General features: G+C 41.2%; 1 protein-coding gene across 3 annotated transcripts in view; it reads right to left on the reverse strand.

Moving 5' to 3' along the window:
• The window catches only part of Edc3 (Enhancer of mRNA-decapping protein 3), a 46026-nt gene that overhangs the window by 17514 nt on the left and 7407 nt on the right, over positions 1-21105 (reverse strand). For 2 of the 3 annotated variants that reach the window (XM_076172929.1, XM_076172928.1), the window contains exons 2-4: positions 14701-14868; positions 12762-13124; positions 10797-10998 (exon numbers count right to left, since the gene is read on the reverse strand). In XM_076172929.1, the coding sequence (XP_076029044.1) occupies positions 10797-10998; positions 12762-13124; positions 14701-14864 (729 nt within the window). In that variant the 5' untranslated portion in view covers positions 14865-14868. Of the gene's footprint in view, positions 1-10796; positions 10999-12761; positions 13125-14700; positions 14869-16029; positions 16188-21105 lie in introns of those variants that run through there. The other variant, XM_076172930.1, reaches the window with a different exon arrangement.

Consider the following 21105-nt stretch of genomic DNA (forward strand, 5'->3'; position numbering starts at 1 on the left):
GCTTCCTACAAAGGAATCGGTGCAGTGCTGATGCAACAGCACAAGTCAAAATTTAGACCAATAGCATACGTTAGCTGCGCACTGAACAAACACAAACAAAACTACTCTGTGACTGAAATCGAAGCTCTTGCTGTCATACATGCCCTCAAACACTTTAAAGATATCATACTTGGCTATGAAATACACGTATACACAGACCATCAACCCATTCTCCACCTTTTCAAAGGAAAGAACCTCACTCGAAAACTTACCAGATGGTTCCTCACCATACAAGAATTCATGCCTACATTCTACTATGTGCAGGGTCATGCAAACACAGTAGCCAATGCCCTTAGTAGACACGTAGCAACCATACGGCAAGTATCACAGCCACTTGACATTATACGAGAGCACATCATTGCAGCTCAAGCAACAGACCCCCTATGGAGAAGAATCATTCATTATTTCACCTCAGGTGACAATGACACTACCAAAACAGATGACTTTCCTCCCAATATAGACAATTACTCAATCATAGACCAGATTCTTTACCACGCCACACTGCTCACAAACAAAAACAAACAAAACCGCATGGTTACACAACTGGTCGTTCCTACAGAACTTGTTCCGGAAGTACTGCAATTTCTTCACGATTCTCCAATAGCAGGACATTGTGGTAAGGAGAAATGTTTATTGCAAGCCAGATTGAAATACTTTTGGCCCACCATGCACAAAGACATACACGCTCACATCAATGCATGTCACTCATGCGCCTCACATAAAGGTCACATTAGCAGTCATGTCCCCATACACAACTATCCAACATCTTCTAGACCCTTTGAAACCATTGCCATTGATTTACTGAAACTACCACTCACTTCAATACCTCTCCGTCTGCATCGACCACTTCTCACGTTTTTGCATTCTCTCTCCTTTAGCAGACAAGACAGCCAAAAGTGTCACACAAACCATCATCCACAACATCATCTGCCCTTACACAATGCAAAAGACACTCATTTCTGATAATGCCACAGAATTCAACAATGAGATTCTCACCAACATCTGCAAACATTTTAACATTACAAAATGTAACACCACACCATACCATTCTAGTTCAAATAGACTTGCTGAATGCCAAAATCAGAAGATTTTAAACACATTAAGGCACCTTGCCACAGACATACGCTCATCTTGGGATGAACACATACCTATGATACAAGCCTGCATAAACAGTGCAATCAATAGATCTATTTCAGAGTCACCCCATTTTGTATTATTTGGGTCAGATAAGAAAATGCCATACGACCTCCTTACGTCAGAAACCCCCGTGTATGATTTTAATGACTACGTCAAAGTCACACTGCAAAACTTCAACACTTTTCAAGAGAGTACATGAGTCACTGACTCTCAAAATCTGATATGCTAAGACTGGCAAATGCTCACTCTAGGGATTGCACAGTTCCTGTAGGCGACATTGTGTACACCAACAAGCACCAGCCCACATCAGAACTTTCCCCTAAATTCCTTGGACCCTTCCGCATCATCGAAACTCTACCTATTTTACACTTGGACAACACCAAACAAGTCCCCAGGGCGGAATGATACTATTTGGCGCCATTTTTTTGGCGACGAATTATTTGGCGCCAAAGTTCAGGCTATGAACTGGATTCATTCAGACGTCTTCAAATGAGTTATTGGAGCTCCCACTCTACAGCTTGGAATTCTAAAGCAACTTTTTATCCTCAGTCTATATATATATAGTCGTGCTGAACCCTTCTACAGAAATGGCTGAACATATTTTAACCTCTTCACTCCGGGCCAAAATCTCGCGGGCAGCATTAGCTGTCAGACATACGATGTGTCGTAATAATACTCACATCATAAAATATAGTCACCGCTTATATCGATCATTCTCTCTTTCACCCGTGAATTTTGATAACCATAGAAAATGTGATGAAGACAGTTTAGTGAGCATGGGGAAACTACAATAAATATAATCAAGATGCCGATATGGCAGCCTCGCATATCCACTTGCTCCTCATGCCGCCTACGTATGCGGCACCGTATGGAAGGGGTTAAGTAAGAGAAATAAAATAAAATTTACTCACAATGGATACTTATTTGTGTTCGACAAGCATAGTAAGAAGGACCCTAATGTAAAGTTTTGGCACCAAAGTTCAGGCACCGTTTCTTTTTGGCTTCGAACTGGATTCATTCAGACGTCTTAGGTGCTCCTCTTCCCCTCACTCTACAGCTCGGAATTCTAAAGCACCTTTTTATCCTTAGTCTATATATATAGTAGTGTTGAACCCTTCTACAGAAATGGCTGAACATATTTTACGTAAGAGAAATAAAATAAAATTTACTCACAGTGGATACTTATTTGTGTTCAACAAGCATAGTAAGAAGGACCCTAATATAAAGTTTTGGAGATGTGAAAACAAGAACAAGTGCAAAGCTTGTATACACACTAGTGACAATATAGTGATAAAGGAAATAAACAAACATTCACATGGTGCTTCAGCAGCAAGTGTAGAAGTAGCTGCAATTAAAACTAGTGTAAAGTGTCGGGCAGTCATACATTCGTGTATACAAAATATTTCTCAAGCTGCTCAAGGAGCACTTCCAAGTGCAGAATCGATGAGGCAGATAGTGAAAAGAATAAGAAATCAATTGAACCTCACTCCTCCTAATCCTATCCATGTTCGAGAATTAGTGATTACCGATGAATACAAATAGTAGGTGACGAGCAAAGGTGAATGTGAGAATTTTTTAATAGCTGACAGTGGTCAATCAGACGACAGAATTTTGATTTTTGTAAGAGAGAGTTGGACTGTGTTTTTACTTGATTCTGATGTGTGGTATGCTGATGGGACATTCAAGGTAGCTCCTCTGTTATTTACACAGGTCTATGTGATTCTGGCAAGAAGACATGGAGGAGTTCACCCAATATTATATGCATTATTACCAAATAAAAGGTGTGCAACATATGAGCACATGTTTCGGATGCTTCATGACACAATCCCAGGATTGAAACCAAGAGCAATTTCCTGTGACTTTGAACAGGCAGCTATTATGGCAATGAAAGAATGTTTTCCAGATGTAAGAATACAAGGATGTTACTTCCATTTAGTTCATAATGTTCATAAACATCTTAAACAGATTGGACTCCAAGTTTTATACAATAATAATTCTAATTTTGCTTTAAGTGCTAAAATGATCACAGCCTTGTGTTTCTTCCTTGTTCCTCACTTGGATAACTACATCAATGCCCTGTCAGAAGACTTGCCATTAGAACTAAACTCCTTATTAAACTGGTTTGAAGATCATTATGTTGGATGACCTATGAGAAGAGGCAATGGCAGGCGCCCTCCTCTTTTTCCCCTGGAGATGTGGAACCAGTATGAGCAAACCGTCGCTAAAAGTGACCGAACTAAAAATCACACAGAAGCAGCACACAGGAAAATTTATGCGGAATTAGGAGTATATCACCCTGTTATCTGGAAATTTATTGATTGTTTAAAGAAAATTCAAAAGAGCAGAGAAGTATATTATGAACAATTGGTTGCTGGCCATACTGCAAGACAAAACTTCTTAAGTATGTGAAAGTTAACGAATTCATTTTTAATATTGTGCGACTATTTCATGAAAAGGAACCATTAGAATATTTGTGTGGTTTAGCCCACAATCTTGAGCTGCATTAAACTAGTGAGTTTGACTTATATTATTTTACTGAGTTTTATTTATTATTAGTTTTTATCATAGTTTCAACTAATTCATTTAATCCCTTTTGTTTTTAATTTGGCACCAACACAATTGGCGCCAAAAAATTACATTAAAAAAAAAAAAAAAAAAAAAAAAAAAAAAAAAACCTGTGCCAAATAGTAACAGACTCTCCCCAGGGGACTTGACCTGGAGAATATACCTTCTCCCACTTTTGCACAAACACCAGACACTACCGAAACACTAGACACAACCCCCCTACCACTCCACCGATCCCTACACCCCAATATAGCCTAAGAAATAGAAATGTGTAAAATCTTGCTTGGCCCCAAAATTCAGGCATCTATTTCCAACCATAAAACTCAATCATTCTCATTCATATCATGCCATGGAAATTGTCTCTTTACTGTCTATACTTACCACCATTGCCACCTGGGAAAGGTCACACCTTCCCCTAGACAAACACTCCTTCTATCTCCTCTTGCAGTTCGGACATCCAGTTTCTATGTGAAGACCAAAGAGAGAATGTGTTGTGAGGCCAGACACATGTAGCAACGTCGAGCCATGTTGGAAAACTTCTAGAACAATGCAGTCTCCTATCTACCAAGATCTATCTCCATCTATCGGCTCTCACCCACAGATAAGCACGGGATACACACGCAGTCCAACTAGGTGTAGAACAGTAGTCAAGACCTGACATAGGTCAGAAGGGTAAGCATCGCGGTCAAGCCTATTGTCCTGGAGGCTACAATTATCTGGGTCATGACCTCGGAGAGGCTGTCACCAAACCCTCGGAATTCCTGCTAACAGCTAAGAAGATATTGCCACTCAGACAATAATTTCCATGAGGATATTAATTTCTTGCCAGTCCACACTCGGACATGTATATAAATTAAACGAAGTGATGTATCATCATTTCTAATTGCCTTATGTATTTGATTTAGATACAGTATTTCGATGTTTAGTCTCGCTGATAAACAGCGACCATGTAAATATTTTTCCCTTGTCGGCAACCTTGCCAGATTGATGTATATAATGAACCATTCCTCTTCGGAGAGCGGGATATTCACTCGGAATAAATACAAGAACACCTCGGCCTCCGCTCTAGAAGAAGCCGCTCTACTCACACACTATTCACTCACATGTTGGAACACTCCATCCAACATGTATTCTAAAAGACAAAATACTAATCCCTCAGAGGGGAGGGTATCATTGGGTGCCACCAAACTCCTTATTGCCAGGATAGGCCTAATGTAGGCCTATGCATCAAAAGCCCCCAGGCTGATAATCTGCAGACTCATATTTTCTTGCACTTTTCTTCAGTTTGACTTGGCGTGGGGAGATTCTGGCCTTGTCCATGATTTTCCTTGTCTTTCTTGCTTCAGATGTCAAAGGGAAGCCTATAGTCAATGAATCTGTTCCACACATGAGCTTCTAGAAGTGCTGGGTTGAGGTGCCGATTCATCACTTTGTTCCTTTACACTATCCCAACGTGCAAACTTGGCAAACTCCCTCCATGCCACAGTCTTATTTTTAACCCCTTCAATACGGGCCACATCACACGTCTGGCAGCATTAGCTGCCAGACGTATGATGTTATGTCATAATACTCGCATTATAAAAAATAAAGTCACTGCTCTATCGCTTGTTCTCTTTCACCCGTGAATTTTGATAACCATAGAAAATATGATGAAGCCAGTTTACAGAGTATGTGGGTCACGCAGGTACGACTACAATAAATATAATCAAGACGCCGACATCGGCATCCTCGTATACCCACTTGCTCCTCATGATGCCTACGTAGGTGTCACCGTATGGAAGGGGTTAAATTTTCCCATTGTTTATGTAATGAGAAAAATGCACTAGATAACAACAGAGCGCAAAAAAACACAAAAAAAACTCGTGTGAAATGAAGCATGCGTGCACTTGCGCTGGGAAAATTTATACAGATTTTTTTTTTTTTCTACATGTGTAAATTGCTCTAAGTCTATGTTGTGTTGGTGGAAAACATATTGTACAGTAACATATGTACATATATCCAAAAAAAAAAAAAAAAAAAAATAAAAATGATGCAGAACATATAAGAAGATAAGTCAACAGTATAAATGTAAACAAAGTTAAATCCCCACCACGTGGGGTAGTAGACATTTAAACTTTTAAATGCCAAAAAAAAAATTCTAGCGTCTGGCAGAGTGGTATATGACGTCCTCACATCCCTCATGATGTCACATGCTGATTTTTAAAAAATATTTTTTCCCCAACTGAAAAAATTATTTTTGTCGATAATGCTCACTCCCAGTCTGCTGCCACTTTCACCCCTTGTACATCTCATCACCTTACTTTTACTCACATTTCTCTTCAACTTCCTTTCACACACTCTCCCAAATTCTGTCACCAACTTCCTCAATCCCTCCTCCGATCCTGCTGCAAGCGCAGTGTTGTCCACAAACAACAGCTGGCTCACCTCCCACTTTTCTCCACTTTCTTTAACCATCTCCAATCCCTGACTCACCACCCTTGCATTTACCTCTCACACCACCCCATCCATGTATAAGTTGAACAGCCAGGGTGACATAACACATCCCTGATGAAGTCCCACCTTTACCTCAAACCACTCACTCTCTCCATTTCTAATCCTGACACAAGTTCTACTACTCTTGTAAAAACTCTTGACAGCTCCTAGAAGCTTTCCTCCTATCCCGTATATCTGCAAAAAAAAACCACGGTGCCTTTCTGTCTACCCCGTCATAAGCCTTTTCCAGATCCATAAAAGCCCAAAAAACATCCTTACCTTTTCCTATAGCTTTCTCACATATCTGTCTTACCACAAAAATCTGATCTACGCAACCTCTACCTGTCCTAAATCCACACTGTTCCTCGCCAATTACTCCCTCTGTTCCTCTCCTAATCTTCTCAATCAAGATCCTCCCATAAGCCCTCCCAACTACACTTAACAAGCTAATCCCTCTGAAACTACTAAACTCACACTTGTCCCCTTTTCCCTTTTTATAGTGGAACTATACAAGCACTACTCCAGTCCTTGAGCACTCTACCCTCTCAACCTCTTCAGTATGGGCCAAAATCTCACGGGCAGCATTAGCTGCCAGACGTACGATGTGTCGTAATAATACTTGCATCATAAAATATAGTCACCGCTTATATCGATCATTCTCTCACCCGTGAATTTTGATAACCATAGAAAATGTGATGAAGACAGTTTAGAGAGTATGTCATTACGCAGGGGCAACTACAATAAATATAATCAAGACGCCGATATGACAGCCTCGCGTATCCACTTGCTCCTCATGCCGCCTACGTATGCGGCACCATATGGAAGGGGTTAAACAAACATTAAATAACCTCACCAGCCAGTCCACCATCACTGTACCTCCTTTTTTTTAGACATTCTGCATGGCAATCATCCAGACCAGGTGCCTTACCTGCTCTCATCATCTTAACCCCTTCCATACGGTGCCGCACACGTAGGCGTCATGGACTTAGATCTCGGTGGCAGCAGCCAATGCCAGCCGTACGTGTCGTAATAATACTCGCACCATAAAATATAGTCACCGCTTATATCGATCGTTCTCTCTTCACCCGTGAATTTTGATAACCATAGAAAATGCGATTACAAAAGAATTAGAAAGAATGTCATTATGGAGGGGCGACTACAATAAATATAATCAAGACGCCGATATGGCAGCCTCGCGAATACACTCGCTCCCCATGACGCCTACGTGTGCGGCACCGTATGGAAGGGGTTAACTGCCTTCACTTCATCCTTCCTTATTTCTCCTCCATTTTCCTCACTCATCACGGTCATTTTCTTAGTACTTCCCACTGCAACTATCTTTCCCTCCCTGTCCACCTTCACATTTAGCAACTCCCTAAAATACTCTGCCCATCTTCCTCTTACTGCCTTCTCTTCCATTATCATCTCTCCATCTGCACCTTTTACCTTTTCTTCTCTACTTGATTTGCCTCCTCTTCTTCTCTTAATTTCTTTCCAAAACATCTTTTTATTACTTTCAAAATTTTCTGTCATACTCTTACCCCATTTCACATCTACTCTCCTCTTTGCCTCCTTTACCTTGTGCTTTACTTCTCTTCTCTTTTCTTTGTACCTCTAATATGATTCCCTTGTCCTGTTTTGTAAACAATCTGTGAAAGTTTGTTTCTTCTCTTCTACAACCTTCTTTGTTTCCTCATCCCACCATTCACTACCCTTCCTTCTATTTCCTCCTGTCCTTCTTGTTCCACACACCATCTTTGTGCACTTTGCGACTCCTACCCTGATCCATCCCCATTCCTCCTCCACTACTAGCTCTACTCTATCCTTCACTCCCTCCCACTCCTCTCAGCTTCTTGTACTCCTTCTCCTTTTCATTGAAAGAGTTCACTCTAAGGACCTCCCTACCTTTTGTCCTTTTCCTCTTTCTCCATCTATCTTACCTTCCACCAAAAAATGATCTGATATTCCCCCACTCTTTCCCCTTAGCACATGTACATCTTTAACTCTTCCTATCATAGTCCTATTTACCACTACATAATCCATAAATGCTTTATCTACCACCCTTCCATCCACCACCCTTTCCCATGTGTACTTATGCTTGACTTTCTTCCGAAACACTGTATTTGCTCTGTATATAACTCTCTTTCTAGACACATCTCCACCATCAACTCTCCACTACGATTCTTTCTTGGAACTCCACATTTCCCAACCACTCTGTCAATTGGTTTATTTCCTACCCTAGCATTAAGGTCTCCCAATACTACTACATTGACGTTCCTCCCTAATCCCTCTATGCACTCATTTAAATCTATCCAAAAAGCCTCCCTTTCTTCTACACTCTTCTCACTACCAGGCCCATATGCACTTACAAAAACCCACATCTCCTTTCCCAGTTTCACCTTCATCCACATTATCCTTGAAGAAACCTCCTTCCACTCCACTATACGTTTACCTATCTCTTCACTTACTAGTATAGCCACCCCTTCTCTCCTTCGCCCTCTCTTCACTCCTGAGAACCTCCCAATTACACTCCCAAACTCACACTCACCCTTCCCTCTCAACTTAGTTTCACTCAAAGCCAACATATCCATCTTTCTTCTCACAAACATACTACTGATCTCTTCCCTTTTACTCTCATCTGTACCACATCCACACACATTAAAAGATCCAAACCTTGGGGTGCTGGTTAGAAAACTCCTAGACCCTCTTATGCCTTTACTTTTTTTAGGAATGTCCTCTGTGGGGCTACAGGGAGAAGGATGCCTGGTCCCAATCCCCATCCCGTTTTTCTCGCCTCTTACCACAGGGTAGGCAAAACAAGGAAATGAAATTCAGAGAAATAGTACAGGACAGCAACAAGGGGTTGGGGGACAGCATGACAGGGGGACAGTAGCAGTATAATAAAAAGTTTCATCATTTCTCTGTGAGCAGAGTCCTCTATTACAGACAAAATGATGTGTGGCTCTGGTCCATAGGGTTGCCCCATATAGACCCTAAAGTATCAACCGCATACTACTTTGCCATAACAACATGCAGCCAATACCCCAGATGGGGATTAAAGTAAATATTATGAAATTATCTTCTATGAGAAAATCGTTGAGGACAGCGACAACTACATGTCACAGGACATTCACACTACAAGAAGATAGATATCAAGCCAGATGATGTTGCGTACATTGCAGAAGCAGCACCAACTGGCTGTCGAGTGTCAGGTCTAACCAGTATCTGACCAGAGGCCACTTAACAAAGGAATTAGGCCAACCTTGACCTCTTAGGACACCTGGTCCATATAAGAGACAACTGTTGAGAAGCGTACATCCATGGAAGGAATTATCCTTATATTTTATTTTTATTATTAAAATATGCCATGTCCTTCTATGTATCACAATTATATATATTTTTGTTTAATATTAAGTGTATCACTTAATCATGTAAATACCTATTTCTGTCACATTATAAATATTACTGTACGACAAAAAACTGATGTAATGGCAACCGTCACAGCCTTCATGGTCAGTTCCCTTACTTCTTAGCACAGATCTTGACTAGCTCTGTAGAAGACAACTGACTGCAATCTACTAGAGTAAATCCATAGAACTAAATGGCCTTTATTTGCTCCACTACTGACATCATCTCCAAAAATGTGGATCACAACCTTCCACACTCTTACCCACATTTACCTTCAACTATCTCTTATCGCATACCTTCCCAAACTGTCACCAACTCCTTTAATCCCCCTCTGACCTTGCCACAAGCACTGTCATCAGCAAATAACAACTGGCTCACCTCCTACTTTTCTACATCTTCTTTAACCATCCCTTGTCCATTACCCTCTCATTTACCTTACGCACCACCCTATCCATGTATACATCTAACAGCCATGGCAACATGACACATCCCTGATGCAGTCCCACATTTGCTTCAAACCACTCACTCTCTCTATTTTCAATTCTAACATAGGATTTACTACTCTTGTAAACACTCTTGACCTTAACAACATTCCCCTAATCCCATACATCTGCAATACCTCCCACAGTGCCTTCCTCTCTACCCTGTCATAAGCCTTTTCCAAATCCATAAAGGCCCAAAAGACATCCTTACCATTTGCTAAAGCTTTCTCACATATCTACCTCACCACAAAAATCTGATCCATGCAAACCCTACTCCTATTAAGCCCACACTGTTCCTCACCAATTATTTCCTCTGTTCCTCTCCTAATCCTCTCAATTAAAACTCTCCTATAGGCCTTCCCAACTACACTCAACAAACTGATCCCTCTAAAACTACTATACTCACATGTCAAATTTTCCCTTGTAAAGTGGAACTATACAGACACTCCTACAGTCCACTATTACTGTACAGTACTTCCCTTCGTCTGACACTCCACATGACACCTGCTCCCTTACCTGCTTACCAGGTGCCTTACCTGCTCCCATCACTTTCAAAACTAGTTGTACCTCATTTTTTATTTCTCCTTCATTTTTTTTTGCTCCCATCACCATCATATTCTTAGTGCCTCCCACTACTATCATCAATCTTGTGCAGTCAGTTGACAAAATAATAATGATTATAGGTGAGCTTACCTGCTTATCAAATAATGCTAAATTCTTCTCAAAATCAAACTCAGTATTGATGAAGTCTTCATCTATGGGTGTTCCAAAAGTAGTTTCATCTCGATCTTGCCACCTTCGATATCTGTCTTTCTTGCTTGGAGTTCGGTTCATGTCATTTCCATAACGATAGTTACGGTAAGGAGAGTGGTAGTCCTGGAAGCCACTTGATCCACTATCCATATGTAGTTCACATAACAAGAAAAAATTATTGAATTGATACAAGATAAACAAAATAAAATACATACATACATATACATACACCATGTATATGTATGTATGTACTTGATCCACTATCCATATGTAGTTCACATAATAAGAAAAAATTATTGAATTGATACAAGATAAAATAAATACATAAATAATCAACATAAAATAATTTATACATAAAATTTGTATCAGTTCTGAACTAACTATACAGTGGATTCTTGGCTACCAAGTTGCTTACATTCCACAATTCACAAGTTCCATGTGATACCCAATGTTTTCCAATTCACATCTGCATTTATTATTCATAACATTCATTGTATGAAGGAGTAATTGTGCCCATAATACTGTATGGGGCAGAAACATGGAACATAAGAGAGGAAGAGTTTAAATGTGTTTGAGATGAAATGCATGAGAAGTATGGTATGGGTTACTAGGCTGGATAGAGTGAGAAACGAGGAGGAGAGCAGGGGTGAAAAAGGAATTGGGAGATAGGGTTGGTAAAAGAGTATTGGGATGGTTTGGACACATGGAAAGAATGAGTGAAGAAAGATTAGTAAAAGAGGTGTGGAAGGCAGAGGTAGAGGGAGTAAACATGAGGGGGCAACCAAGGATGAGATGGATGAATTGGGTAAAGGAAGGAGGGAGGGAGAGGACAAAAGATAGGGGTGAGTGGAGAATGGTTGTGTATGGATGATGCTGTGATGTATGGAAGAGAGTGTGTGCGGGATGGGGAGGGGGGTTGAGGGAGTATGTGTGAATGACTTTGACACAGCCCGAAAGGATTTCTCCCCATCTTCTCTTTTACTGCATTATGGGACAGACAGGGGGGGGTTGCCAATTAAATGAAGCAGGCTTGCTGTAAATGTGTTGTGTCTTGTTACATTGCTTCTGACCCAGGGCAGTGGTGAGATGCAGGGATAACCCATCATCCAGGAGGAGCCAAGAAAAGAGGGAGGAAGGGGTGGTGAATGGGAGTGGAGTATGTGGGAATGAAATGGGTGGGAGTGGACTTATGCCTTTGTCTTTGGCTACCTCCCTTGTAAGGGGGAAGAAGCCATTGGTATATGTTTGTATGTACGTAACATTTGTTGGCTTGCTGAGTATATTTTATATCAACAGCTATCATCATGTCATATTTAAAGATGCTATTAAAGCCAGCATGACTGAAAGTAATAGGAGGAAGAGGGCAACCACCAGCTGTCAGCTCTCCATCAGCCCCTCCTGATGGAGGTGAAGGGATTAAGAAGTTTTGAAAATGGGCAGCTGTGTTGTCCATTTTGTAGGACAACCCTGAGCAGAACAGGAAGAATTTAACTGATGGGATAGGGGCATTGCTGAACTATGCAAAACAACCTGGTGGCATCCTGAAAAAAAGGGTATGTACAATTACATATGACTAGGGTTGAGGTGATCGATAAAATCAATCCATTGTTCCTGGTCTCTTGCAGAAGATCTTCAGGAAACCAGAAACAGCCTCCAGGAGTGGCCATAAGTCACTTACAGAAGAGATAATGTGTTATTGTCTGAGGATTGTTAGTGTGGGGCACTAATATGAGGTGTTGTGTCTAGTGTGGGTTATGTACCTGGGGCAATTCTTATGAACTGTTTATAGATGGTTATTGGAGTTTCTTTTTGCTGAGGTGGCTACCTCCCATATAAGGGTGAAGAGGCTCTTGGTATATAGAGAGATAGAACAGATACAATGACTGAATAGGAAGTTTTACATACCTCGAGTCAACCATATATGGTCCATGAGCAAGGGTCTCGCCTACAGAGGCTCTTGGTTTTCTCCGTCCTTCATGTTCTTCATCTTTTCCAAGACCATGCAAAGGTTGCTGTTGTTGCTGATTATTACAAGATGTTTGTTGACAATTTTGTGAATACAGGGGCTGTTGTTGTTGCTGATTTGAAGATATGTATTGTTGATGGTACTGTTGTGATTGATTTTGCTCTGTCTCATTTCTTTCTTGATTATAAGACTGCTTTTGTTGAAGGTCTTGTGACTGTGTTAATGGCACATTGTCATAACCACTGTTACAGTTTGTCTTTGGCCCTTTTGATAAAATCTTAAGGTCCAAAATGTCCATAGCACTGGAAAGAGCAGCAAATAATGAGAGAGAAACAGGGAGAGGAAAAAAAAAAGCCTATTACCCTGATTTAAACTTTGATAATTGCCAGTTATATTTTAGTGTCTTACTGCATTGACCTGGGCAGAGGGCAGGAGACTGGGATTTTTATCCATGAGGAGCTAAAATGAAAGGAAGACAAAGGGTGGTGGATGGGAGTGGAATGGGCATGCATTCCTTGGATGGCTATCACCCTTATTAGGGAGGAAGAGGACCTTGGTATAGAGTATAGACACACAGAATAATGGTTGAGGTGATGGTGGTTTGAATCCTGCCACCAATGAGCTGAACTAAGGGCATGGTTCATTAAATTCCATGTTACAAAGTCTTCTATAAGGGGTGCTGTCCTAGCCTTGTGATAGGGGAGAGTTTCTGATGTTAAACCAAATCAATCAATCAATTATATATAATATGAAGCCAATTCCAAAATCATGACCAGTTTAAATATCCTTACTTAAATGCTTCTCACTACATATACCAAAAATAACTTTCAAATTATATACTTCATTAGACCCCGAGATATCAACCTAATTGAGAAATCACCCACATGGCAAATAAAAACTATCTATCTATATACCAAGAACTTTTTCCCCCTTATAAGGGAGGTAGCCAAGTCAAATGGTACATACCCACTCCCTCCTAGTGTAAAAATGACAATGGCACTAATCTGTTGAGGCCACCACCCTACATTAAAACAATACTAACACAAAACTGTCTAGGCTACAGGCTCCAACCGCCCCAGACACAACCACCAATGAAAACAGTATTAAACATCTCATTCTATGTTGTCTCACTTACTCTGTGTAGACAACACAAAATATCTTCTCTGAATGACTTACAGGCCAAACCAAAGGTTGTGTTCAGTTACTTGGGGGTAATAGAATGATTACTGATTGATATCATGAGCAACATATCTAAGATTCATGATTTAGACTATCTCCCACCCTAAGGAGCTCCTTTCCATCCCTCACAATTGGTTCAAGTGTCCCACAAAGACTTAACAATCTTCCTTTTTAAGAGTGGGAATCAACCCCTCTTTTCAAGACCTCTATTTTGACTGGTGTCCAAGTTAAGATGAACAATGAGAAATATACATATACCAAAAGGCCTTTTCCCCCTTAACCCCTTCCATACGGTGCCGCACACGTAGGCGTCATGGGGAGCGAGTGTATTCGCGAGGCTGCCATATCGGCGTCTTGATTATATTTATTGTAGTCGCCCCTCCATAATGACATTCTTTCTAATTCTTTTGTAATCGCATTTTCTATGGTTATCAAAATTCACGGGTGAAGAGAGAACGATTGATATAAGCGGTGACTATATTTTATGATGCGAGTATTATTACGACACGTCGTACGGCTGGCATTGGCTGCTGCCACCGAGATCCAAGTCCATGACGCCTACGTGTGCGGCACCGTATGGAAGGGGTTAAAAGGGATGTGGCCAGCTAATGCATGCACCCACCTTTCACCCATTCCTTAATGAGAGGAGAAGGAGGAGGAGAAGAGAAAAAAGAAAAAGATGAGAGAGAGAGAACTTACTTAATAGTGATCTCCTGTAGAGAAAGTGGTTTGCCATTGTGGATCACTCGTGTCAAGGTAAGTGTCTGCTTGTCACCATTAACGCTCCTTACCTCACCTTGATAAAACCCAAGGCCACCTCGAACCTCCACAGATATGCAATTTCCCACAAAATCTTCACTCATACTTCTGCAAAAGAAGAGGGAATTACAAAAGGAATACAATACAAAAGTTTTCTCAAGATCTAAATATACACAATCTACTCATCTATACCTCTCTTGGAGTTCAATGATCCCTCTTTAATAAATACTCAACAAATTGGAAATACACAATCTTCTTATAAATCCAAAGTGGTTATCTGGCAGGATTTATCCCTACTCTAAGTATGATGAGTTAAACACCATGTGAGGACGGAGCCTTTATTTGTATGATGTTTCGCTTATTACAGCTTTTTCAAGTACATAGGTGTGATACACATGCTTGAGATTAAATAAGAGGAATGGAGGGAATGGGGAAAGAAAGAAGTAGGGGGAGGGGAAGGAGAAGGAGGATTGAATACTGGGAGAAGTTCAGAAGGCTGGCCCAAATGTCCGTGGGCAAATTGCTCATCCTTTGTTCATTTTTGCAAAGGATTGTGCCAAGCTGAAAGTTGGAGTACCAGTGCAGAGCACCATGGTATTTGCAACAAGTTGGAGTACCAGCAAGGAACACTGTGGCAAGGAAAGGAGGGGAGCATCCCTTTTTTTCCCTTGTTTTATGTCTTTCAGATTAAAAAAAATAAATAAATAAATAAATAAATATATAAATTATGATAAAAACCTGACCAGATTCCATGAGAGTCCTCCTCCCATGTATCACAACCAAATTTCTGCCGTCTCTTTTACATTTCTTGTAGGACTGATGGAACAGCACAGACCAACAGATCAATGGCATGCACCTGTTTCCCCATTTTCCCAGCAACACAGGTGAAGAATCCTAATTTTTTTTTTCTTTTTTTTCTGTTCTGTTCCAGTGCAAGGTTTTTTCACTGGTGTGCTTATTGTTCTAAGGGGCCTCCTCATTTTGAGTTGCCACCTTTCGACACGTATGCATTGGTTTTTCTCTCTTGCCATTTCTTTTAATTTTTTGTATCAGTTGTTGACTACTTGTTAGCAGGGGGAGAGGCTGTGGTAAGGTTTGGCACCTACTTCCCATATGGACCTTCATTGTTCATCTCACCACTCGAACTTTTGTGGGCATTTTGGCCCTGCGGTTGGCATTTGGCGTGGCATGCCCCCGGGGTTGGCTCTGCACCAAACTGCCTGGGTTGGGTCACATGATTGTGGCCCTGGGAGATAATTGGTTAGTTACCCAAGTGTTGGAGCATGCCTGGCACCTAGCAGGGTCACTTGGCTTGGGAAGGCAGTTCATTCTGCCCACTCACATAGCCGAGGTTGGTCATCATGCCCCAAAAGTAAGTGTCCTCACTCAGTACGCTCTTGCTGATAGTAGTTGACTCCTGCTCTGAAATCATATCACTAATAGAAAAATAAAAGACCACATTAACACACTGGTATTTGTTTTTGCACCTTCACCTCTCGTTCCACTAACTACTGTACCATAATTACTGGTGATTTTAATTTCCCTGGTGTGAAATGGGAACTATGTGATCCTGGCTTAGTCTCTGTAGTAAATGACAAGACTCAACTAAAAACATGGTGTGATCTGGCAAACAGCTTTTATTTGTCACAATTGATAGAAACACCAACCCGAGAAAAGAATGTCTTGGATTTGCTATGGACTAATACTGAAGATAATATAATTAATGTTGAAGTGTGTCCTATGTTGTACCTGTATTTCTGATCATAACATTGTGTCTGTTACATCTAGATCAGTGTTTCTTAACCTGGGTTCGATCGAACCCCAGGGGTTCGGTGAGTCAGTTTCCGGGGTTCGGCAGTTTGGTTTACCCTTGTTTTTGTTTTATGTAAAATTCATGTTTTGTTGGTTTTGTTCTTTGAATACAAAGATTTTGTGTGCAAATGATCCATGGTACAGTTTGTGCACTAATACAGTATATAGTTCCTATGTTTTGAATTTGAAAAAAAAAAAAACATTTTATTTTTCCAACTACGAAGGGTTCGATGAATGCATGTATGAAACTTGTGGGGTTCAGTACCTCCAACAAGGTTAAGAACCACTGATCTAGATGGACCATCTGACAAGATAAAACATCTAAGATAAAAAATAGAGCTGGTTTCAAGAAATTTAACTTTCTTAGAGCTAACTGGAGTGTTTTAAATGACTCACTGGCTGAAGTTGACTGGGATAATCTGCTGGGGTGTGATAACCCAGATTGTAACTTAATACATTCATAAAAACTGTGGAAGACCTGAGTAAAAAGTATGTTCCTATAACAAGGGCACCAAAACAAAAATGTAACTTGTTTAATAGAAAGCATAAAATCCTCATGAGAAGGAGAAATAAAGTGGCAAAAAAAGATACCAAAAACTTGGAAATCAAAGGCAAAGCCTGCTAAAGGAGCTGGAAGTCACTAAGAAAGATATAATCAGACTACATCAAGAGGAAGCTCTATCTGCTGAACTAAAGGCAGTGGACAAGATCAAAATAAATCCTGGTTATTTCTACAGATATGCCAAACAGTTCCTGAAAAATACTCAAAGTAATGAATCACTAATAAATGAAAAGGGTACTGAAGTGCATGACTCTTATAAGATCAGTGAAATATTAAGGGACCAATAGGAAAGTGTTTGCAACACCTGATATCAAGCTTTCTATAGTTACAAATGAGGCTAACACTTTGTACAAAATAGAAGTAACTGAAGATGACATAGAAAGGGTGATCTTGTCAATATCAAGCACATCAGCAGCAGGACCACATGGCATGCCATCAGTGTTACTGAAAAAACGTGTTAAAGGTCAACTGAGAAGATTTTGGATTTCTTTATTTTTTGTTATTTCATGTGTGAAAATATAACTTAGAAGTTAGAACACAAAAATGCACAATTCTAGCATTTTATAGTCTTGATTTTATCCAAATAGCATGATCTTAAAGTGACTGATAGCAGATCAACTTTTCAATGTCGCAGTTACATTTTCCACCACTAGGGCATACTGATGACGTAAAAGTTGCTGTTTACATTCTCCAACATGGCTGGCACACAATACGAAAGTGACTTCACATTGAATGAAGACTTGGATGCCCTTTCATTTTCCAATGTGGGTCCAGTACAAGGATACATGCACGAACCAATTAAGATATCCAAATAAAACTCAAATGAAGAATATGTTGAGAATGAGGAATCCTCAGAGGATGAACACCCAGAATGTGCAGGAAATGAGGACTGGTGAGTTCATTGGAATGCATTACTGCATGCATGCTTTACATACATAAACGCACACCACCAACCACATGATTTCGTTGGTTTGTCATCAGACATGTGGATGAAGGTCTGAAGGCATGAAATGGTAGGCCTAATACCTAGCAGATGTTGATGGGCCTGGCCCTATATGTGGGGCTCCAGCATGCCCAGCAGGGCTGGTTTTGATTTTATTTTGTTGGAAAAATATTCACACGACCACCAAGATGACCACATCCACAGTGCATGGATAGTTCATGCAAGGAGGAATTAATATGTTTTACTATTCTGGGGTTGGGGAGGGGGGAAGAATACCACTACCAAGTCTTCCCACTTGAGTTATAAGAGGTGATAAAATCGAGATGGGAATTAGAACTAGGCATCCTTCTCCCTGTAGCCCCACAGGGCACACTCCTAAAAGAAGTAAAGGCATAAGAGGGTCTAGGAGTTTTCCAACCAGTACCCTAAGGTTTGGGTCTTTTAATGTGTATGGATGTGGTACAGATGAGAGTAAAAGGGAAGAGATAGGCAGTATGCTTGTGAGAAGAAAGTTGGAATTGAGTGAAACTAAGTTGAAAGGGAGGGGCAAGTGTGAGTTTGGGAGTGTAATTGGGAGCTTCTCAGGAGTAAAGAGAGGATGAGGGTGAGAAGGGGTGGCTATACTAGTAAGTGGAGAGATAGGTAAGTATGTAGTGGAGTGGAAGGTTTATTCAAGGTTAATGTGGATGAAGGTGAAACTAGGAAGGGAGATGTGGGCTTTTGTATGTGCATATGGGCCTGGTAATGAGAAGTGTGTAGAGGAAAGACTTTTGGATAGATTTAAATGAGTGCATGGAAGGATTAGGGAGAAATGTCAATGTAGTGGTACTGGTAGACCTTAATGCTAGGGTAGGAAATGAACCAATAGATGGAGTGGTTGGGAAGTGTGGAGTTCCAGGAAAAAATTGGAGTGGAGAGTTGATGGTGGAGATGTGTCTAGAGAGTTGATGATAGCATACATACATATACCAAGGCTTTTTCCCCCTTACAAGGGAGGTAGCCAAAAAGGAAAAGGCATAAAATCATTCCCACCCATTCCATCCCTGAAAACACTTTACACCCCTCCACCCTCCCTCTCATCTTAGCACCTCCTGGATGACGGGTCATCCCTGCACCTTGTCCACTGCCCTGGTTCAGAAGCAGTGTTGCAAGACACAGCACATCCACAGCAAGGTCGCTTCATTAAATCGGCGACCCCCCCTCCGTCCCCCCATGCATAAAGGAGCAGACAGGGAGAAATCCCTTCGGGCTGCATCAAAATTTGCTCACACATACTACCTCACCCCCCATCCCCCCACCCATTCCACCTCATGCATCACAACATCATCCATATACAACCATTTTCCATTCACCCCTGTCTTCTGTCCTCTCCTGTCCTTCCTCAATAGACATTCCCCTCTTCCCCAAAGCCCCCTTCACCCCATCCATCCACCTCATCCTAGGACGTCCCTTCATGTTCACTCCCTCCACATCTGCCTTCCATACCTCTTTTACTAGTCTTTCTTCACTCATTCTTTCCATGTGTCCAAACCATCCTAATACTCTTTCATCAACCCTATCTCCCAACCCCCTTTCCATCCCTGTTCTCCTCCTCACCTCCTCATTTCTCACTCTATCCAGCCTAGTAACCCCCATCATACTTCTCAGACACCTCATCTCAAAAACATTCAAACTCCTTCTCTCTTCCTCTCTTATGTTCCATGTTTCTGCCCCATACAGTGCTGTTGGCACAATCACTCCTTCATACAGTCTCCTCTTTGCATCCATTCCCAAATGTCTATTCCTCATTACACTTTTTAATCCACCAAGGCATTTACTCGCTTCTCTCAATCTACATTCTACCTCCACCTTTTCCTGCCACATTTGCACCCAAGTATCTAAAACTATCCACTTCCTCCAGTTGCTCTCCCTTAATGCTCACTTCCAGACTACTGCCACTTTCACCCCTTGTACATCTCATCACCTTACTTTTACCCACATTTATCTTCAGCTTTCTTCTATCACACACACTCTCCCAAACTCTGTCACCAACTTCCTCAATCCCTCCTCCGATCCTGCCACAAGCGCAGTGTCATCCACAAACAACAGCTGGCTCACCTCCCACTTTTCTCCATTTTCTTTAACCATCTCCAATCCCTGACCCACTACCCTTGCATTTACCTCTCGCACTACCCCATCCATGTATAAGTTGAACAGCCAGGGCGACATAACGCATCCTTGACGAAGTCCCACCTTTACCTCGAACCACTCACTCTCTCCATTTCTAATCCTGACACAAGCTCTACTACTCTCATAAAAACTCTTGACAGCTCCGAGAAGCTTTCCTCCTATCCCGTATATCCGCAAAACCTCCCACAGAGCCTTTCTGTCTACCCTGTCGTAAGCCTTTTCCAGGTCCATAAAGGCCAAAAAAACATCCTTCCCCTTTCCTATAGCTTTCTCACATATCTGTCTTACCACAAAAATCTGATCTACATAACCTCTACCCGTCCTAAACCCACACTGTTCCTCACCAATTACTCCCTCTATTCCTCTCCTAATCCTCTCAATCAAGATCCTCCCATAAGCCTTCCCAACGACACTTAACAAGCTAATCCCTCTGAAACTACTACATTCACCCTTGTCCCCTTTTCCCTTGTAAAGTGGAACTATACAGGCACTCCTCCAGTCCTCCGGCACTCTACCCTCTCTCCAGCAAACATTAAATATCCTCACCAGCCAGTCCACCATCACTGTACCTCCTTTTTTTAGACATTCTGCATGGCATCCATCCAAACCAGGTGCCTTACCTGCTTTCATCATCTTAACAACTGCCTTCCCTTCATACTTCCTTATTTCTCCTCCATTTTCCTCACTCATCACGGTCATTTTCTTAGCTTTTCCCACTGCAGCTATCTTTCCCTCACTATCCTCCTTCACATTTAGCAACTCCCTAAAATATTCTGCCCATCTTTCCCTTACTGCCTTCTCTTCCATTATCATCTATCTGCACCTTTTACCTTTTCTTCTCTACTTGATTCACCTCCTC

The sequence above is a fragment of the Oratosquilla oratoria genome, chromosome 33 (assembly GCF_046742065.1).
Source record: "Oratosquilla oratoria isolate Oo_2021 chromosome 33, ASM4674206v1, whole genome shotgun sequence".
In the NCBI taxonomy this organism is placed as follows: Eukaryota; Metazoa; Arthropoda; class Malacostraca; order Stomatopoda; family Squillidae; genus Oratosquilla; species Oratosquilla oratoria.